This window comes from Elgaria multicarinata, chromosome 1 (assembly GCF_023053635.1).
Source record: "Elgaria multicarinata webbii isolate HBS135686 ecotype San Diego chromosome 1, rElgMul1.1.pri, whole genome shotgun sequence".
Lineage (NCBI taxonomy): Eukaryota > Metazoa > Chordata > Lepidosauria > Squamata > Anguidae > Elgaria > Elgaria multicarinata.
Window position 1 is genome coordinate 127,996,033 of NC_086171.1, and position 17,551 is coordinate 128,013,583.

The 17,551-nt window shown below is 41.9% G+C and overlaps 1 protein-coding gene across 3 annotated transcripts in view; it reads right to left on the bottom strand.

Annotated features, from left to right (window-relative positions):
* PKN2 (protein kinase N2) overlaps positions 1–6,875 on the bottom strand; it is a 48,617-nt gene extending 41,742 nt beyond the window's left edge. For 2 of the 3 annotated variants that reach the window (XM_063136605.1, XM_063136583.1), the window contains exon 1: positions 6,605–6,875. In XM_063136605.1, coding sequence (XP_062992675.1) covers positions 6,605–6,655 — 51 coding nt within the window. In that variant the 5' untranslated portion in view covers positions 6,656–6,875. The remainder of the gene's footprint in view (positions 1–6,604) is intronic. The other variant, XM_063136591.1, reaches the window with a different exon arrangement.
* Positions 6,876–17,551: the final 10,676 nt, after the last annotated feature.

Genomic DNA, 17,551 nt, shown 5'->3' on the forward strand with positions numbered 1-17,551 from the left:
CACCAGAGAGTGGTAACAGCACTCACAATGGTGAGAAAAAATGTGACTGCCTCACCAGTTCTTTTCCATCAGTCTGCCTGCCTGCAATTCATCAGTACCCACCATGTAAAACACACAAGCGGTTAAAACACATTCAAAAGGCAAGTTCAGATATTCAGCATGTTGGTTCCCATGCACGGATTTGTTGGATAAACCTGTCCCTTTCTCTATAGGGTTGGCGCCCTTAACCCTAACAGATATTTTCTGGTCAACCTCAAGATTGTTGACAGAGAAATTACTAACTCATGGGTTCACAACTGGAAGTTTAATAGTCTTTGGATATTTTAAAGCTAAACTATTAAACAACAAATATGGGATACAAAATTATTTAAATACTGTCACAAAAAAGCCCTTCTCTGGGAGTAAGGTACTTGTACTTGCAAATTACCTGACTAATTTAAAACAATCTCCAAATCTCGAAAAGCCTTTATATTAGCTCAATTTCATCATCAATGCTTTTAGAGGAAATATACCAAAAGGTTCCCTACTATGAACATACAGGGGGAAGTGGAAACTGTTGGATATATTCTTTTATATTCAAGGGGAGAGCAAGAAATTCACTGTACTTTAATTAGGGCTGTGCATAGCCCCACTCCGAACTCGCCTCAGAGGCTATTTTGGAGCCTCCGAAATGGCACCAATTGGACTCGGGCCGCTTTTGGGCCTGCCCACCTCGCTTTGGTATTGAAGCCAAAGTGAGATTTGCCTCCCCAAAGTGTGTCACTTTTGTGGGGTTTCTGGGTGCCAGCCATGCAGCAGGCAACCCAGGAAAGCTAGGTGCAAGGCCAACTGACTCCCTGCCCCTACACATGAAGGTAAGTCCTGGTGGTGGGAGGTGACTGGGGAGGGAGAAGGCGGCAAGTCTGGTGAGTCTAATGGACCCAACTGAACTTATGGCCAGCCTTGCACTGGCTTTCTCAGGTAGGCAGGTAGAGCAGCCCAGCACCACCCCAAATCGACCGAGGCATCCCGAGGCTTTGGTACCAATCTTCTTCAGCCTCAGGGTGTTTTGGGCCGCCCTGGGACCACCTCAGTTTCAGGTTGAAGAAGGCCAAATACCTTTATTTGCTGTGTTGTATATGTTATTAACTTTTTGTAAGCTATTTTCAGTTTGTTATATAATCTAAAAGCAGGGTATAATTTTATAAACAAATTTTATGAAAGCCAGTATGGTGTAGTAGTTAGAGTTAGACTATTGGATTAGGACTCTGGAAATCTGGGTTCAAATCACCACTTGACCATGTAGCTCACTGACTCTCAGCCTAGCTGACCAAATAGGCTTGTTGTGAGGATAAAATGAAGAAGAGAAGATCATGTACACCATCTTGGGCTCCTTGGAGGAAAAGGCAGGATATAAATGTAACGAATGAATTTTGAATAGAGAAGCAACTGAAGGTCCAGAAACATGGGCTTCATGCACCCACTTCTGCATAAGGCAAAAGGGATGTCTCCCCAAAAGTGAACATCAAGAAAGGGACTGCTAGACTTTTCCTTTGAAGTTTGTCAGCTGTTCACTCTTACTTAGTTTTCTCATAGGAGACAGCAGCTAAGGTACATAAGGGGAGAATTCTGATGGAGCCTGTGCTGCCATTTGCACTGGGAAAGGGTGTTGTGCATATCAAAACAAAATAATAGTGATTTCTTTGTGGGCGTTGCCTTTTTGGATTATGCTGTGGGCTAAATGGGAAGCTTTTGGAGCCAGAGTTCATCCTTAGTTACCTATTCCTTGGCTAACTTGAATAGTGGAGTACAGTTGAGAACTAAAACCAGCTCCCAGCCAAACTTCTGTCCCTAGAGATGTGAAGGATTAGAGTGAGAGTTGGCAGCTGAGGGGGAAAAACTGTAGCATGCAGGACAAGCCCACATGACCCCACAACAGCACTCACACTTTCTTTCAATGCATGAGAGTGGGTTTCATGCAGACTTCCCAAATATACACCCTTGACATGGAAACTGAGGGTCGAAATATCTGGAAGTAAGGGAAAAAAGAGTTTGGGACAAAGCTATGGAGAACTTTAAAGGGTGCAGGAGATGGAACTCAAAAGTAATTTAATGAAGGGAGTCACATGGCCTGAATGATGAAAGAGGTGAATGGTTTTGGTAACAAGAGCTTCTCATAGAGGCAAAATGTCAGCTTTTTCACAGGAAGTTTTCTACTGCCTACGATTTCAAAACATTTTTACAAAAGGTGTATGTATGCAGGACACAGAACGTAACACACATCAGTGATTTAAGGAGAAAATGAGGGGAAGGAAATGTGGGAAATGGAGACTTATTGTTATCTGTCTTGGACCATCAGCTGTATAATTGGTAAGTTTCTTTTATCATTATTATTTTTTTAAAAAAATCTTTCAATAAACAACAAAAAGAAAGAAAAACATATAGTACTAGCTGCATTGTAAAATATATAAATTGAAAAAAAAATGTATTTTGTCTTTTAAAATTAAAATCCCAAGATCATAACTAATAGTAAAACGAATTCAAAATGCATGTTTTGGAGTCAATACCACTGTCAATGGAAACACCTCTTCTTCCTTTTGGGGGCACTTAATTACAATTAAAGGGATAGTAAGTAGAACTATGAACAACAATCTAACCTGGCCAAGAGTTAAAACTATGGATATATAATATAGTAAAGTTAATCCACCTAGCAACTCCCCCTCAGGCAGTTACTGCCCTAACAGTAACCCAATTCATCAGGGAGTTTCCTAGAGCTATACTGAAGGCAACAATCTACTTACAGTTTAACTCCTATTGCCCTGAGATACAGATAATTTATAACACTCATTCAGAAATCAAATAGATTTCATTTCATTTTGCTGTAGCTTTCCCATAAGATCTATTTATCAAGTATAACTTTTTCATAGCATTATAATGGTTTGTTTCAGAGAGCTCTTCTACAATCCTTGCATAATACATCCATAACTAATCTTGGAAATACACAGAGGACTGGCTATCTTAGTGTTGTGAGGATGAGTGAGCCAGGGGTTCCACACTCACCCTCCAGCATGGTCACAAGAAGTCTGGAAACTTTCACTTCCAATTTTTTTTTATTAACTATGGCTTGTCATGTGATTCTAACAGTTTAGAATTTAACCCAATAAACTGTGGTGAAGCTCAATTATAGTGAGTGGAAACAAGCCAACAACAAACCATTTTTACTAAGCTTGCTTTTTTCCATTAACCATAGTTAAAACTAGCCATAGTTTACAGTTCAGACAAGGGGTGGTTAATGTAAAACTGAAACAGAAGCTTCTTGCAGCATGACTAGAGGAGTGTGCAAGTCGGAGGCTCACTGCAACTCGTCCTTGTAATACTAAAGCATAGTTTAACTCTCCCTATATGTATATTTAATTAGCTCCAAAACTGAAAGAGAAGATGATTGCCTGTACAGAGGGTAAGGGGTAGGAGAAAAACACAAGTTCAGGGGGTTCTGTCAGTCTCCAAACTACAGTTCGGTGATGATGCTATGTTTCATTATTATTATTATTATTATTTTATATAGCACCATCAATGTTTCATCTGCTGTGTCACCTAGGTGGCTCGACATATGCTTCATCTAATATACATTCCCACTACTGTTAATATGCTTTAAAAATACCCACTTTGAAAATGATAACTTATACATTTTGATTTAACCAAAACCTGACATCAAACAAAGCAACGAAACATGAAACCACCAGTTCAGGAACTTCTAGAAGGGGTATACTGTACATGATGTATTAGTTTGCCCAATGTTAACAGAACAATTGACTGAATCTATTCAGATGTAATATCACTCACTATTCCTCCAACACATATTTCATAATAGGATTTTTGTCCTATTACGACTTATGTATCTTACTACTAAGGTGATGGATACACACATCTACTGAACTGTGCATGGAGAGGAAGTCACCAAAAGGCATAATGGATCCCTTTTCTCCTTCACCAGCCTTCAGCTGGCATGAATAGCACTGACCCTTACTGTACTTTTTATCTTTTGTGAAAATGTATATAACTTTTCTTATCTTAATGAAAAGAGCAATTTAATTTGCTTTTTAAAATCCAGGATAATTAAAGACATATTACAGAAGAAAACTACTTCAAAATCCTGGGAGCCACTACCAAATGTTAGGAGCCTGTGTGACCATATGTATGGAGGATTTTAAAAACAACAACAATCTTGCACTATCAAATTGTCTTGCTTCCCTTCTCTTTCTACTTTCTGTGCACTATCAAATTCTGGAAAGAATATATGAAAAATATGCAGTATGCTTCATACTGCATCACCATGTGTTACCAAGAAAATTGGCACAGGAATTTCACACCAAATATTTTGACGTTTTCCATAGGACAAAAACAAAACAGACAAAACTATGAAAGCAATACCAAGTAGAAACAAATAAAACATAATTATCTGTCATAAGATATGGATATGCATTTTAAATATTGGAATAAATAGCCAAATACACCCCAATGGGGGAATGTAAAATTATGAATACTATTTAACCACAAGTACTATTTGCTATAACTATATAGCAACATCCTACACTTGTTTAAAATAGGTGACAGTTTAAAGAACAACAATACGGTAATGTTTCTTCACAGCCTATGGTAGTAATTACACTTGGGTTTTCAGGCTAGATTTTGCTCTCCATTGACTTTCCAATTATACAATACATTTAAGAATGTAAGAACTTTTCATATCCACCCATTATATCCAATTTGACAGTGGTAAAAAATATGGATACATTTACAATCATAGCAATTATATGTTACTGTATTTTGTATAACTACTAAAGACAGTGATACTATTTTTGCTTACTGAAATTTATTTTCATTTCATTTGCATGTGAACGTAAGAAGTACCATGCTGGATCAGACTGAGGGTCCATCTAGTCCAGCACTCTGTTGACACAGTGGTCAACCAGCTGTCGACCAGGGACCCACAAAGCAGGACATGGTGCAACAGCATGCTCCCACCCATGTTCCACAGCAACTGGTGCACACAGGCTTCTGCCTCAAATACTGGAGATGGCACACAACCATCAGGTCTATTAGCCATTGATAGCCTTCTCCTTCAGGAATTTATCCAACCCCTTTTAAAGCCATCCAAATTGGTGGCCATCACTACATCTTGTGGTACTGGGTTCCTTAACTATGCACTGTGTGAAAAAGTACTTTCTTTCTTTTTTGTCCTGAATCTCCCACCAATCAGCTTCATGGGATGACCCCAGGTTCTAGTATTTTGAGAGAGTATTTTGGAACATAAGATTTTAAAAAGTTGATCTTTCTTTTGATACATAGTGTCCAACTGTTGAATTTGAAGAGTTGATCAAAAGTGTTAGGACGTCTGTATAGGGTTAACCTTAAAGTTTAATAATAATTTTAAAAAAGCTTCCTAAGTCAGGTTTTTGCTCTGAACTGAAAACTAAGTCACCTAACTCTCAGTGGATGTCAGATTAGTTCTGGGTACATGCTGTTGGGTTTATGGAATTTGGGAGGCCGTATCACTCCAGTACAATTTTTGTTGTTGTTAAACGTCCCTGTAAGGATTATGTATCTTAAAGCCCTATATTTGGGGGGTGGGGAGTGGGGCTTATGAGGTGATTGGCAGAAAATAACTTTTGCCACTTAGGAAGGACCGTAGCTCAGTGGTTGAGTACATGGTTTGATCCCTGGCATCTCTAGCACGGGCTGGGGAAAAAATCCTGGAGTGACTGCCAGGCAGTGTTGACAATATGGGCTTGATAGACCAATGGAATGACTCAGGATAAGGGCAGGTTCCTCTGTTCCTAACTTTATGGAAAATAAAGCACAGGAGATTCTCTGTGATTAAACCTAGTACTACGCAGAGCCAGGCATGGCTAAGCTTACTGATTTGAAGTTCTAACTCTGCATAGAGCCAAGTTGAAAGGGACATAAGGAAGGAAACTGCGTTGCTCACACATCCTCTCCATCGCCCAGGTACTAGACACTTCTGGATCCTTTCCCCAAACAGTGAGCACAACTTGGTCTATGCGCAACAGTTTTTTAAAAGGAAAAAGAAACAAGAGTCGAGATGAGAAAGAAATAGAGCTGTGGGCACCCGCAATTAGAGAAATGCCATTCCTCCGTGCAAAGTTAATTCCGGGGCAGATTTTTCACAACTCCCATTAGGAGATTCCTTCAAGCCATAGCCAAGCTCGGGAAACGGGGGTGGGGGCGTGGGGTTGTCTTTTCTATGTTAAGTTTTACTTTCAGTTAAAGAACCGGGAAAAGGAAGGCGGAAAAGTCCACCCACCTTAGGCAGCTTAATCCAAAGAGAGCGAGAGCGAGCGAGCGAGAAGCGGCTCCAGCAAAGGAGATTAAACTCGAGAGCAGAGTGTGCGCCAGCCAGGCGAGGAAGGGGGCCTGGAGGGGGGCGGCTCCACCTCCGCAGCAAGGAGGCCAGAGGCTGAAAGGGATGGGAAGGAGGGAAGCAAGGAAGGAAGGGTGGGGGCGGGAAGGAAGGAAGCAAAGAAGACGCTCTCCTGGCCATGGGGATGCGGGGGGGGGGGGCGGAAGAGAGGAAGGAAGCGGCCACTATTTTTAATTTTTTTACCTGCTGCAGGTCTGTGAGGAAAATCTCCCTCTCCGCCGCGTTGGACGCCATTGCTCTTGGGTCTGGACTCCGCACCTGGGCGCCACCGCCGCCGCCACCGCCGGTGGGAAGGCGGGTCGGCGGGCCTGGGCCAAGGGGGTCTCTCGCTCTCACCACTCAGGCGGCGGCGGCGGGAGGAGGAGAAAGAGGCAGAGAGAAAGCGAGGGGGGAGTTAACCCCCTCTTCTCCCATTCACATGAGCGAGGGGAGGTTCACGTCGACACGGGCGGGCGTCGCGCTCGCTCCCGCCCTCCGCCCGTGCGCGCGCCTGCCTGCCTGCCGTTTCCCCCCACCCAGCCCGCCACCCTGCGCGGGTTCCGCCGCCGCCGCCGCCTTCTCAACTTGGGCACCTCCTCCGCCGCCGCCGCCGCCGCTCCTTGTCGCACCCTTTGGCTGTCACCCTGTCGCAAAAGCGGGGCTGCTTTGCGGCTCTCCGGAGCATGTGACTAGACAGAGAAGAGGCGGAGGCAGGAGGCGCTGGGAGAGGGGAAGAGTTTAGAAGAGTTTTCCGGGAAGGCACCTGGAGGCAGGAGGGTCGGGGAGGGGACGCTCGGCTCCTAAGATGGCATACGCGCTTGAAGGAAATAAGAAAGTACGACTCTTCCCCACTCACACCTCCTTCTTTCCCTGACATTGGAGGATGGAGTGGCCCCAGAGCAGCATTTACAGGTCTGCTGCTATCGGCCCTGGTAGTTAGCTGGAATGGAGCCTAATTCAGCAAAGGGGCTTGTGGCACCTTGAAGACTAAGGGCACAATCCCATGCATATTTAGTCAGGGGGGAAAAAACCTTACAATTCCCAGCATTCCCCAACAAATGGTTGTTGTAGGACTCCCCCCCCCCCCACGACAAGCATAGACGGGGGTGGGGGTGGGGACATGCCACCATGACTTGTTTAGAAAGCTGACTTGATCTTGAGCAGCCTGCCCCAACCTGGTGCCCTTCCGATGTGTTGGGACTACAAGTCCCAGTATCCTCCACCACTGGACTTCCTAGTCCAATATGGCTGGTGGGCACCAGGTTGGGAAAAACTGCTCTGGCAGCAGCAGCAACTTTCTAGAGTTTCTGCCAGAAGTTTCCTCCCCTAGGGCTAACTGGAAATGCAGAGGGTTGAATCCAGGACTCTGCATGCAGAACGTGTGCTTTATACAAATTAATTGTTAAAGGAAATGATAAAACCCCAGGTAAGCATGGGCTGCTGCTTACTATTATCTGGCACCATCACCAGAGAAACCCACCAGGGCCACAAAGGTAGGAGGGGACTTATCAGAGGGCACTTTATTCCGTGTCCCCTCAGACACGGAATAAGGAAATTACAGGCTGGTTAGCTTGACATTTGTTCCAGGTAAATTGGTTGAAAGCATTATTAAAGACAAAATTAGTAAGCATATAGAAGGGCAGGTCCTGCCGAAAAAGAATGAACATGGCTTCTGCAAAGGCAAGTCCTGTCTCACTAATCTTCTAGAATTCTATGAAAGTGTCAACAAACATGTAGGCAGGGGTGATCCGGTGGGTATTGGGACCAATTCTTTTCAACTTGTTCATAAATGATCTGGAATTAGGAGTGAACAGTGAAGTGGCCAAGTTTTAAGGTTGTTAATTATTTAAGGCTGTTAAAACACAAAGGGATTGTGAAGAGCTCCAAAGGGATCTCTCCAAGCTAGAAGAGTGGGCATCCAAATGGCAGATGCAGTTCAATGTAAGCAAGTGTAAGGTGATGCACGTTGGGGCAAGAAACCCCAACTTCAAGTATAGCCTAATGGGATCTGAGCTGGACGAACAAGAAAGACATATTGGGATTGTGGTGGACAGTACGATGAAAATGTCCACCAGTGTGCGACTGCTGTAAAGAAGGCAAACTCCATGTTAGGCATTATAAGAAAAGGAATTCAGAATAAAACGGCCAGTATCATACTGCTGTTATACAAATCTATGGTACAACCAGAATACTGTGTACAGTTCTGGTCACCACACTTAAAAAAGGATATTATAGAGCTGGAAAAAGTGCAGAAAAGGGCAACTAAAATGATTAAGGGGCTGGAGCATCTCCCCTATGAGGGAAGGTTACATCTATTGGGATTGTTTAGCTTGGAAAAAAGGCTAAGGGGAGACATAATAGAGGTGCACAAAATTATGCATGGTATGGAGAACATGGAAAATGTATGGAGACATTTTTCTCCCTCTCTCAAAATACTAGAACCCGGGGTCATCCATGAAGCTGATTGGCAGGACAAATAAGAGGAAGTACTTCTTCACATAGCACATAGTTAAATTATGGAACTCACTACCACAAGATGGCTACCAATATGGATGGCTTTAAAAGGGTTGTGGCGTTACCCACATTTCTATTCCCTTAGGTATGCCTGATGGAGTACATCTAGAGAGTACAGAATGTTGGACTGAGTGGGTGTGGCTGGTGATGCTGTGGAAAGGGGGGGAGGAGTATATATATGGGGGAGCTGAGTGGTCTGAGGTGTTCGGTTGGTGATTGGGTTTGGAGGGTAGCTGTGTTTAGCTGTGTGATCTCTTGTCAGGAGTTGTGTGAGGAGTGAATGAAAATAAGATCATAGGGACTAAGGATTGTTATTATTAGATTGGTTACTACCAGTATTCTTAAGAATAGGCAGGAGTTAAATATAATTGGAAGGAACTAAGAACTGTAAACAACAATACACATTTTCTTTCTTTCACTACCATAAAATAATGCATCAGTTTGGCTATGTCTCCTGCTCTATTCATAAATAAACACATTACATTAAACCTTCAGCCTGCTATATTCACAGAAAAGCCTTTTCCAAATCTCTTTAGCTTTTCCCTCTGCTATAAGAGAAAGGTTATACTTTTCTTTTTACCCCTTCCTCAGGTATTTAAGTGGTGGTGCTTAGCCTGAGGGAGGTGTGTGCATCAAAGCCTTGTGTGTGAGATGGTGGCGTGGCAAGGGGGTTGGATAAATTCCTGGAGGCAAACGCTAACAATGGCTACTAGCCGTGATGGTTGTGTGCTATCTCCAATATTCGAGATAGTAAGGCTGTGCGCACCAATCATTGGGGAATATGGGTGGGAGGGTGCTGTTGCACCATGTCTTGCTTGTTCATCGCTGGCCGATGGCTGGTTGGCCACTGTGTGAACAGAGTGCTGGACTAGATGGACCCTTGGTCTGATCCAGCATGGCACTTCTTATGTTCTTATTAGAGACAATGGGGTGTAGTGGTTAGAGCACTGCACTTGGACTGGGAAGATCCAGGTTCTTGTCCCCACTCTGCTGTTTTAGTATCTGATAAATTTAGCCTGAAATGTATCTATGCTTGTTTGGATAAGAAAAGTCCTACAACAGTACTGGCTGGGGAATGCTGGGACTTGTAGGACTTCTTTTTTTGCCTAAACATGCATAGGATTGCATCTTTCCTTTTCCTCTTGCTTCCAGATAATAGGCCAGTTTCATCATTCTGGCATTACTCCAGATCTTAAGACACCATTATTCTGTGTTTGAGCAATGATATACTTTAAGAGTCTTTCTACATGAGGCATTTATTGTGCACTCATGTTTCCTCACAGTAGTTTGCAGTTCCTTTATATGTTGCCATCCTCTAGGAGCCTTTCCCATGCTTTGCAACCTGTTTAGTGGGGTGGGGGTGTTCTAATAAGGTAAATCTAATATTATTTATGAATGGCAGGATAAAGCCTAGTGTAATTGCGCAATTCCACTATACCACAGCACCATGTAATGCTTGTATAATGGAATGTAAGTAGTGGAAGAAAAAGAAAAAACCCCAGAAAAAAAGCACGCATAAAGGAGCCAATCTTGCAAAGAATCTGGTAACAGAAACCTCAGTTAACAGCCTCATGTAGAAAATGTTGAATAGTTATAAATTTAGCTGCAGTCAGTATTATAGTGACCAGTTCATGATTCTCCATCTGGCACAGAAATCGAGTCAACCATCTTATAAAATGACAAAATTATTTTCCAGAACTGGGGAAAGGGGCAAATCCACCATAATTCACAACTAGCTATTTTACTGTTGCTCCCGACTTCCTTGAAATTAAAAGGGTCTGTAGCGATGTTGTCTGCAGGAAACTTATCTTGACTTTTCCCATTAGTTCAATCCCCTTGATGATTTCCCCCCTATTTCTTCTTGTGACAAACTGGTAGGCCTACACCACCACAATTGCTATGTCTTTTTAATATTACTTATCCCGTACACAGAAGAAGACAGGCTTTTATGTATGGAGAAGGATAAGCCCTTTTTTCTGGGCTTCCTTTAAACTCCTTAACAACCTGTTTTGCATGTTTGCAAAGCAGTTCAGCGCATGAGTAGACCAATTTCCAGGCTTGGCAGAAGAATCCAATCAACTCCAGTTTCTAATTCAACACACACACACACACACAAACCAAGCAGTGAGAAGTTGAGAAATAGTTGCTTTTAAAGATAAAATGAAATATCAAACTAGCTCACTAAATCTTACTTATCAAAGTCCTAAGAGTAACTCTCCAAAGCTGGAGGTGGATGTGCCTCTGAGCCTCCAGATCATGGAAGAGTTTGCCCTTCTCTTTGCCAACCACCCGAAAAGGCAAGCAAACTCTCAAAGAGCCAAAGTATTTCTATGGGGCTGGGCATTTCCCGGGGTGGGGAATTCAAATTGACTAATCAATAGTATGAAAAGATCTGGTCATGCATCGTCCAGGTGATTTCTATAGCAGATCTTTTACATAAGCTGAATTATGGGGGAGAGAAAGGTGAAGCTGCAGAGTCAGCCTAAAATGTATAGAGATGTAAAGTTGGTGTCTGGGCTGGCCATGATCTTTGTTTCTATTTCTAGAAAGTTGAGTGGGCAGGGGAGATTTGGTTTGTCACACTTGTCTTCCATGGTTTAATGAAAACAGTTAACGTTATTGGGAAGAGGGGCTATCCTGTTATATCTGTTGGCATATCCAACCTCTGAGTTAGACCTATTAATATAACATAATCCTTTTAAAAAAACCATCAACTTCAAACTATATCAAATTGGTTTGTCAACATGAATAACAAACATAATTTTCTTGAAATGCCTAACCTTATCAAATGCATTCATCATAATTTGGATGGCATTGCCTAGTTTACGGGAAAGAATAAATCCAAGCTAATCTTAGGCTGTAAGGAACTCATTTGGGTGTTAAGTCTTTCTAAACCTGTATAGTACTGGGCTGCACATAGATGTAGTTATCTAAGAGTCATTGTTTTTGTCTGCCAGAGATTATTGCAACAAAAATTCTGTAATCATAACTCAATAGAGATATTGGAGAAAATAAGCTTGTTCATATGTAAAGGTCCAATAAACTATGTTTTATTTAACAAAGACCTAGTGCTGTGCCCATCTTCACCTTCCTCCCTTTTCTCCTGCACTGTAGTGGAACATGTCAAGGGTTTTATAAACCACAGATTCCTTCTACGTCCAAATTAGGAAACTGGTTTTATCTCTCACAATAAACCACCATATTAAACCAAAGTTTGTTATCTCTGTTTGTAACCAGACATTAAGTCTCAGTTTCTCAGTTTGGGTGTAATGGAAAACTATGTTTTAACAAACTCCAGACATTTTGCACTACAGCATGTGAGAGAGGAGGGAGAACATGAATGCAACACTTTCCCTTGGTTCATCTGAACGAGGTCTTTAACTTTAAAGTATCAGAAATTTTTTACATCAATCTTGCTCTTTAGATATTTTTTTTTAATCTCAAATGTTTATAAATATTTGCTCTTATTGTACAATCTCTTTCCAGGTTGGGAAAGGCTGTGGCCATAACTATTTGGCACAAATCCATCATGCTTTAAAAACATGATTCTGACCAAGGGTTTTTTTTTAATCTTTTTGCATTTTAACAATACTATTCAGGGATCTTAAATCAGTCAGTGATATCTATGGTGAGTATCCTAAGTCTCCTACCCATCTTTTGTTCATTATTCCTCCTCATGTGAAAAATGGGGACACTGGCTCAGCACATCTGAAGATTGTGTCCAGCCTTGAGGTCAATTTATTATTTGAATGACATTTTCAGTTCTCTCCCTCTCAGTCCAACCAAGTAGTTAAGAATCAAGGCTATGTTGTGTTTGAATCCATAGATTCATGTGCAATGAGTCATATTTATTAAGTCCAGTGAGTCAGACATGTCAAGTAAAACTGTGTACGTGATCTGATCGAGCAAAACATTTGTAGGCCAATACTTCCAAGACATGGTATTTAAGAGGATTCATATCTCACCCTTCCAGTGTCAACACAATGCTCAGAGTAGCTTACAACAGGTTAAAAACAACCACAAACCCATCCACAACATGACTAAACCACCACAATAAAACCAAAGACAGACACAGCCAATAAGGCTGCTTAAAACAAAGGGATTAATCCATTGCAGTTCCTCAACCTAGCAGGTCAGAGGCCTGCCATAACAAAAATGCATTAACTAAACATCAGAAAGCTAGGATCTCCCACATAGGAAATTCCATGATCTAGGCCTGCTCCCACATCCCAACCATTGGTGCCTCTACTACAGGAAAAGAATTTCCCCTCCCATTCTTAAAAAAACAGGAATGCCATGATCTTCGAGGTATCTCATACCCAAGCCATTTAAGGCATAATCCTATGCATGTTTAGATAGGGGGGGAAAGTCCTTAGTCTATAAAGCTTTAAAGATAATGTCCAGCACCTTGAATTGTAACTGGAAATTAAATGGAAACCATTGCGGCTGTTGCAAAATAGGTGTTATGTGCCAGGAGCTAGAAATCTTTAATCTGAGTGGACACAGCTGCTAAAATTGGTCTCAGATTCTGTATTAATGGGGTGAGTGAGCGGTAGACTACGTCTTGTTTCAGAATACACGTATTCAAGTTTAATGTTTAGAATTTGCAAACAGATAACCAGGATATGCTGTGTCTGAACAGACATACTGTGAAAGGGAAAGCTCATCCTCTCTTCTATTGTCTATTTTTAATGTTTTATTATATCTGTACATTATAGAATTGTACAGATGTTTGGATGGGAAGGGTGATCTCTGGTTTTATGCTGGATTCTCCCTAGAAAGAAACTTGAGCAAGATTGTCTCATTAATTTAAATTTTGCTTATTAAGACCTTGGCAGTTTTTACAACACACAATTTCTGTTAGTTTTGGTGGATTCATCTTGGCCATGTGGAGTACAGATTCTTTTTCTGGATGTGCTAACCAGCCTAACTACAGAATGTTCTCTTTTTAGGGGGAGTGGGTAAGATGGGGCTAAATGTTAGACATCCAAACTATTCTTGATTATTCCAGAAAAGAAACACCAACACCCTCAAAATGTTGGTGATTTGTGAAATGGGAAACAACTGGTTCAGAAAATAAGTTGACCTTGACAACAGGGTTTTTAAAAGGAAAAGCAACAACTATAACACTTTATCTAGCAAAGAAGAACATTTAACTTTACCTTTAGATAAATTAAGTGTTTATTCCTTCTTGAAGTCCTTTGATTCCAAAGATTCCCTTCTGCAGCCTTTACTCCCATGGTTTTCCTTAGGAGCTGACTGCTACAGAGCCTGAGTTTAAAACTAGTCAGTTGGAGCATGCTCACTAGGGGTGGAAAACAGGGTGGAGAATGTTGACTCAGCACCATATTTTTTTCCTCAGCCTTTTCCCCCCTTCTTAATTTAACTTAGTTTAAGGAGAGTCTGAGGCAGATGTTGATATGGAAATATTTTTAAAGGAGGCCGTATTCACTAATTTTCCACAAGTGATGTGGTATGAAGGCTGTTTTTGAACCAACTTTAAAAACAATTCTATTTGGGGCAGAAACACTGAAACGCTATAGTGAAAGCTTGTAAAAATTTAGGTTCTGTGGTGTAAAAAAGAAAAGGAAAAAAATCCGTTCCTGCTTAGATATTTCTGATGAAGTGGACTGAAAGGAGGGATTTGAAACGAGGGATCAATGTTGTGAGCTCTGTAAGGAAGCTCCTTCAGAATCAAGAGAGCTATTCTGTACATACTATAAAAAGTGTTTTCAAAGGAAGGCGGTGGGCAGAATTCTGGCAGAGCTGAGCCAGTGGAAATTTGGCACTCCAGTCAGTTCAACCAGAAAGCTCTGATAGGTTTGGAACACAGCAGCAGTCCTAGTGAAACTTGTTTTGGTGAGGCCGAGGACGAAGTGCATGGCACAGCCTTTGCAGAAAAAGGCTTAGCCCTCAGCTTGCAAAATAAAGAGTGTTTTGAGTTACATGTGATGAATTCAAGTTTGGTTGAGACCTTGTGCTGAATGCTTTAGCTTCCTGGCTTCGGTTCTGAGACAGAATTTCTTCTTGAGGTTGTTCTTCTGTGGCAACGTGTTGTTTAGACAAGTGGGAAGCAGCCAAAAATAAAAAAAACACCACGGGGCAGTAAGGAAGCGGGGAGATGCCTTTCCCTTCCTCTGCAATTGCCTCAGTGGAGGAAAGAAGTGAGTTCTAATAAGCCTCCTTCCATCCTGAAGGGATTGGAATCAGCAGGTCCGGACCTACCATTAGTCAGAGTGAGGCAGTTACCTCAGGCGGCAGATGCTGGGAGATAGCAGCGAGATGTTAGAGGAGTGAGACATGTACCCTGCAGTGTGTCCTACATCTCCTAAGCTAATCTGCTGCCTCATCTGCCATGGAGGGCGCTGTCCCACAGCCATTGTTGAGTTTCATGGCTGGCTTTTGGTGATGGGAGTTGTAGTCCAACACATCTAGAAGACACCAGGTTGGGGAAGGCTGACCTAAAGTTTATTGTGCTGGCATGTAACAGCTGTAGAAATGCTGCATCTCAAAACATAGTGTTGGGCTGGTGCTGCAGAACAGCTACAGGCTGGTACAGATATCTGGGTCTGATAATCAGAATATTATTTAAAGTAGACTGGTCAGAATCCAGAGAAATGTAGAATTAGCCCTGTGCACACAGTGGGACTTTAGACTTACCTTATTTCGACAATGCTATCATAATACATCACAATAATAGCAAGGCATGTTAGTAATGCTCAGAGGAGTTGTAAAATCTCAATGTGATATGGTTCTGGGAGGCAAATCACAGCGGCCACATCTGCAGTGACCACATGAAGGCACCAGTTCATAAATTCGTGCTTCTTTATGAGATGTTGGTGACTTGAGGCTCTCCAGATGCTTTGGCCTACAAATCCCAATAGCCCTAGCCAGCATAGCCAATGGTGATAGATCATAGGAGTTGTAGGCCAAAACATCTGGAGGGTGGCAGGTTGCCCATCCCACAATCCTGGCTGAGTCACCATAGCCCTGCATGCTGATAGATGAAGGATCTGGGCCTGAAGATTTCTTCCATTTCAGTTACTGTCCAGTCTACAGCCCTGTTGAGGCCTTCATGTATGTTTCAAGAGAATGGGGGGCTAGGAGTGAAAATTGGCCCATTCTTCTGGACTTTATAGATCTGAAAGAAGTGTGTACCATTGACTTTTGAAAGAGTTTAGAATTAGTTTGTTCCAGAGACTTATGTAAAAACCCATTCAAGATGTGTGCTTGATGCATGCCTAAAGTGAGGCTGAGATGTGGTGTAACCTGGAAGTTTCCCATCTCGGGAAGGTCTGCTTGAGGGTTTGGGCTCTAATCCAATGTATTTGTGTTTCTCTCTTCCCCACCCCTTGATTATGGAAATAGAGAGGGAGGGATGTATTGTGGGATATATTCTTTACAGATGATGTGTGTGGTGGGAAACCAAAAATAATTTCAGTCAGGTGTGGGAAAGTACGAAGAAATAATTTGAAGGGAAATGTTAGAAAATCAGTGTAGTGAAATGAAACATATGGCATGGCTTGGAAGATGAAGTAGAATATAATTGAATGTTTCACATTAACATTAAAAAATAATTGTAAATATCGTGAGCAGATATTTCAACATTCAGCACTGGTGATACACAATGGGCCCATGCAGATAAGTTGGTTCAGCTATTGCAATGTCAACAATAGCAACTTTTGGTGTGAGGCATAAATGAGAGTAAACACAGATTCGGAGGGAGCACGTCCCTTTAAGTCTCTGAAGGTGTTGGTCTGCTGTGCTGAAGAACTGGGAGAGCGCGACCCCATGATACTTAGAACTTTGAAATGGTCATCAAAATAAAAATTAGTTTGTTCTTAGTGTTCTTGTAGAACCCAATAGGACATATCCAGAATAATTTACTAGTATTACGCATACCAATTTGGGTGTACATCCCATTTATTAACGTAACTCTGTACAGTTCTGGTCACCACACCACAAAAAGAACTGGAACAGAACTGTAGAACTGGAAAAAGGTGCATAAAAAGGGTGACCAAATATGTCAAGGGGCTGGGGCAACTCTGCTGCAAGGAAAGGTTACTATGTTTGTGGCTTTTTGCTTTAGAAAAAGGGTGAGTAAGGGAGAGCATGATAGAGGTTTATAAAGTCATGCAAAGTGAGGAGAAAGTAGATAGAATCTTTTGTCCCTCTCAGTTCTAGAACCCACTGGGGTCATCCAGTAAGCTGAATGGTGAGAGATTCAGGACAGATGAAGGGAAATACTTCACATAGCATACAGTTTATGAAATTGACTTCCACAGGATGTGGTGATTGCCACCAATTTGGACAGCTTTAAAAGAGGATCCAATACAGTCATGGAGATTAAAGCTATCAATGGCTATTAGTCATGGTGGCTATGTATTACCTCCAGTATCGAAGTATGCCTCTGATTACCAGTTGCTTGGGGAACATGAATGGGAAAGAGCTATTTTACTCATGACCTACTTGTGGGCTTCTCTTAGGCATCTGGTTGGCCACTATGGAAATACAATGCTGGACTAGATAGACCTTTGGTCTGATCCAGCACAGCTCCTTTAATGTTCTTATGTTTATAGTTAACATAATGAGCACTATATGCTATTTCAGCCATCATCTTTTTAATCAAAATCTAGG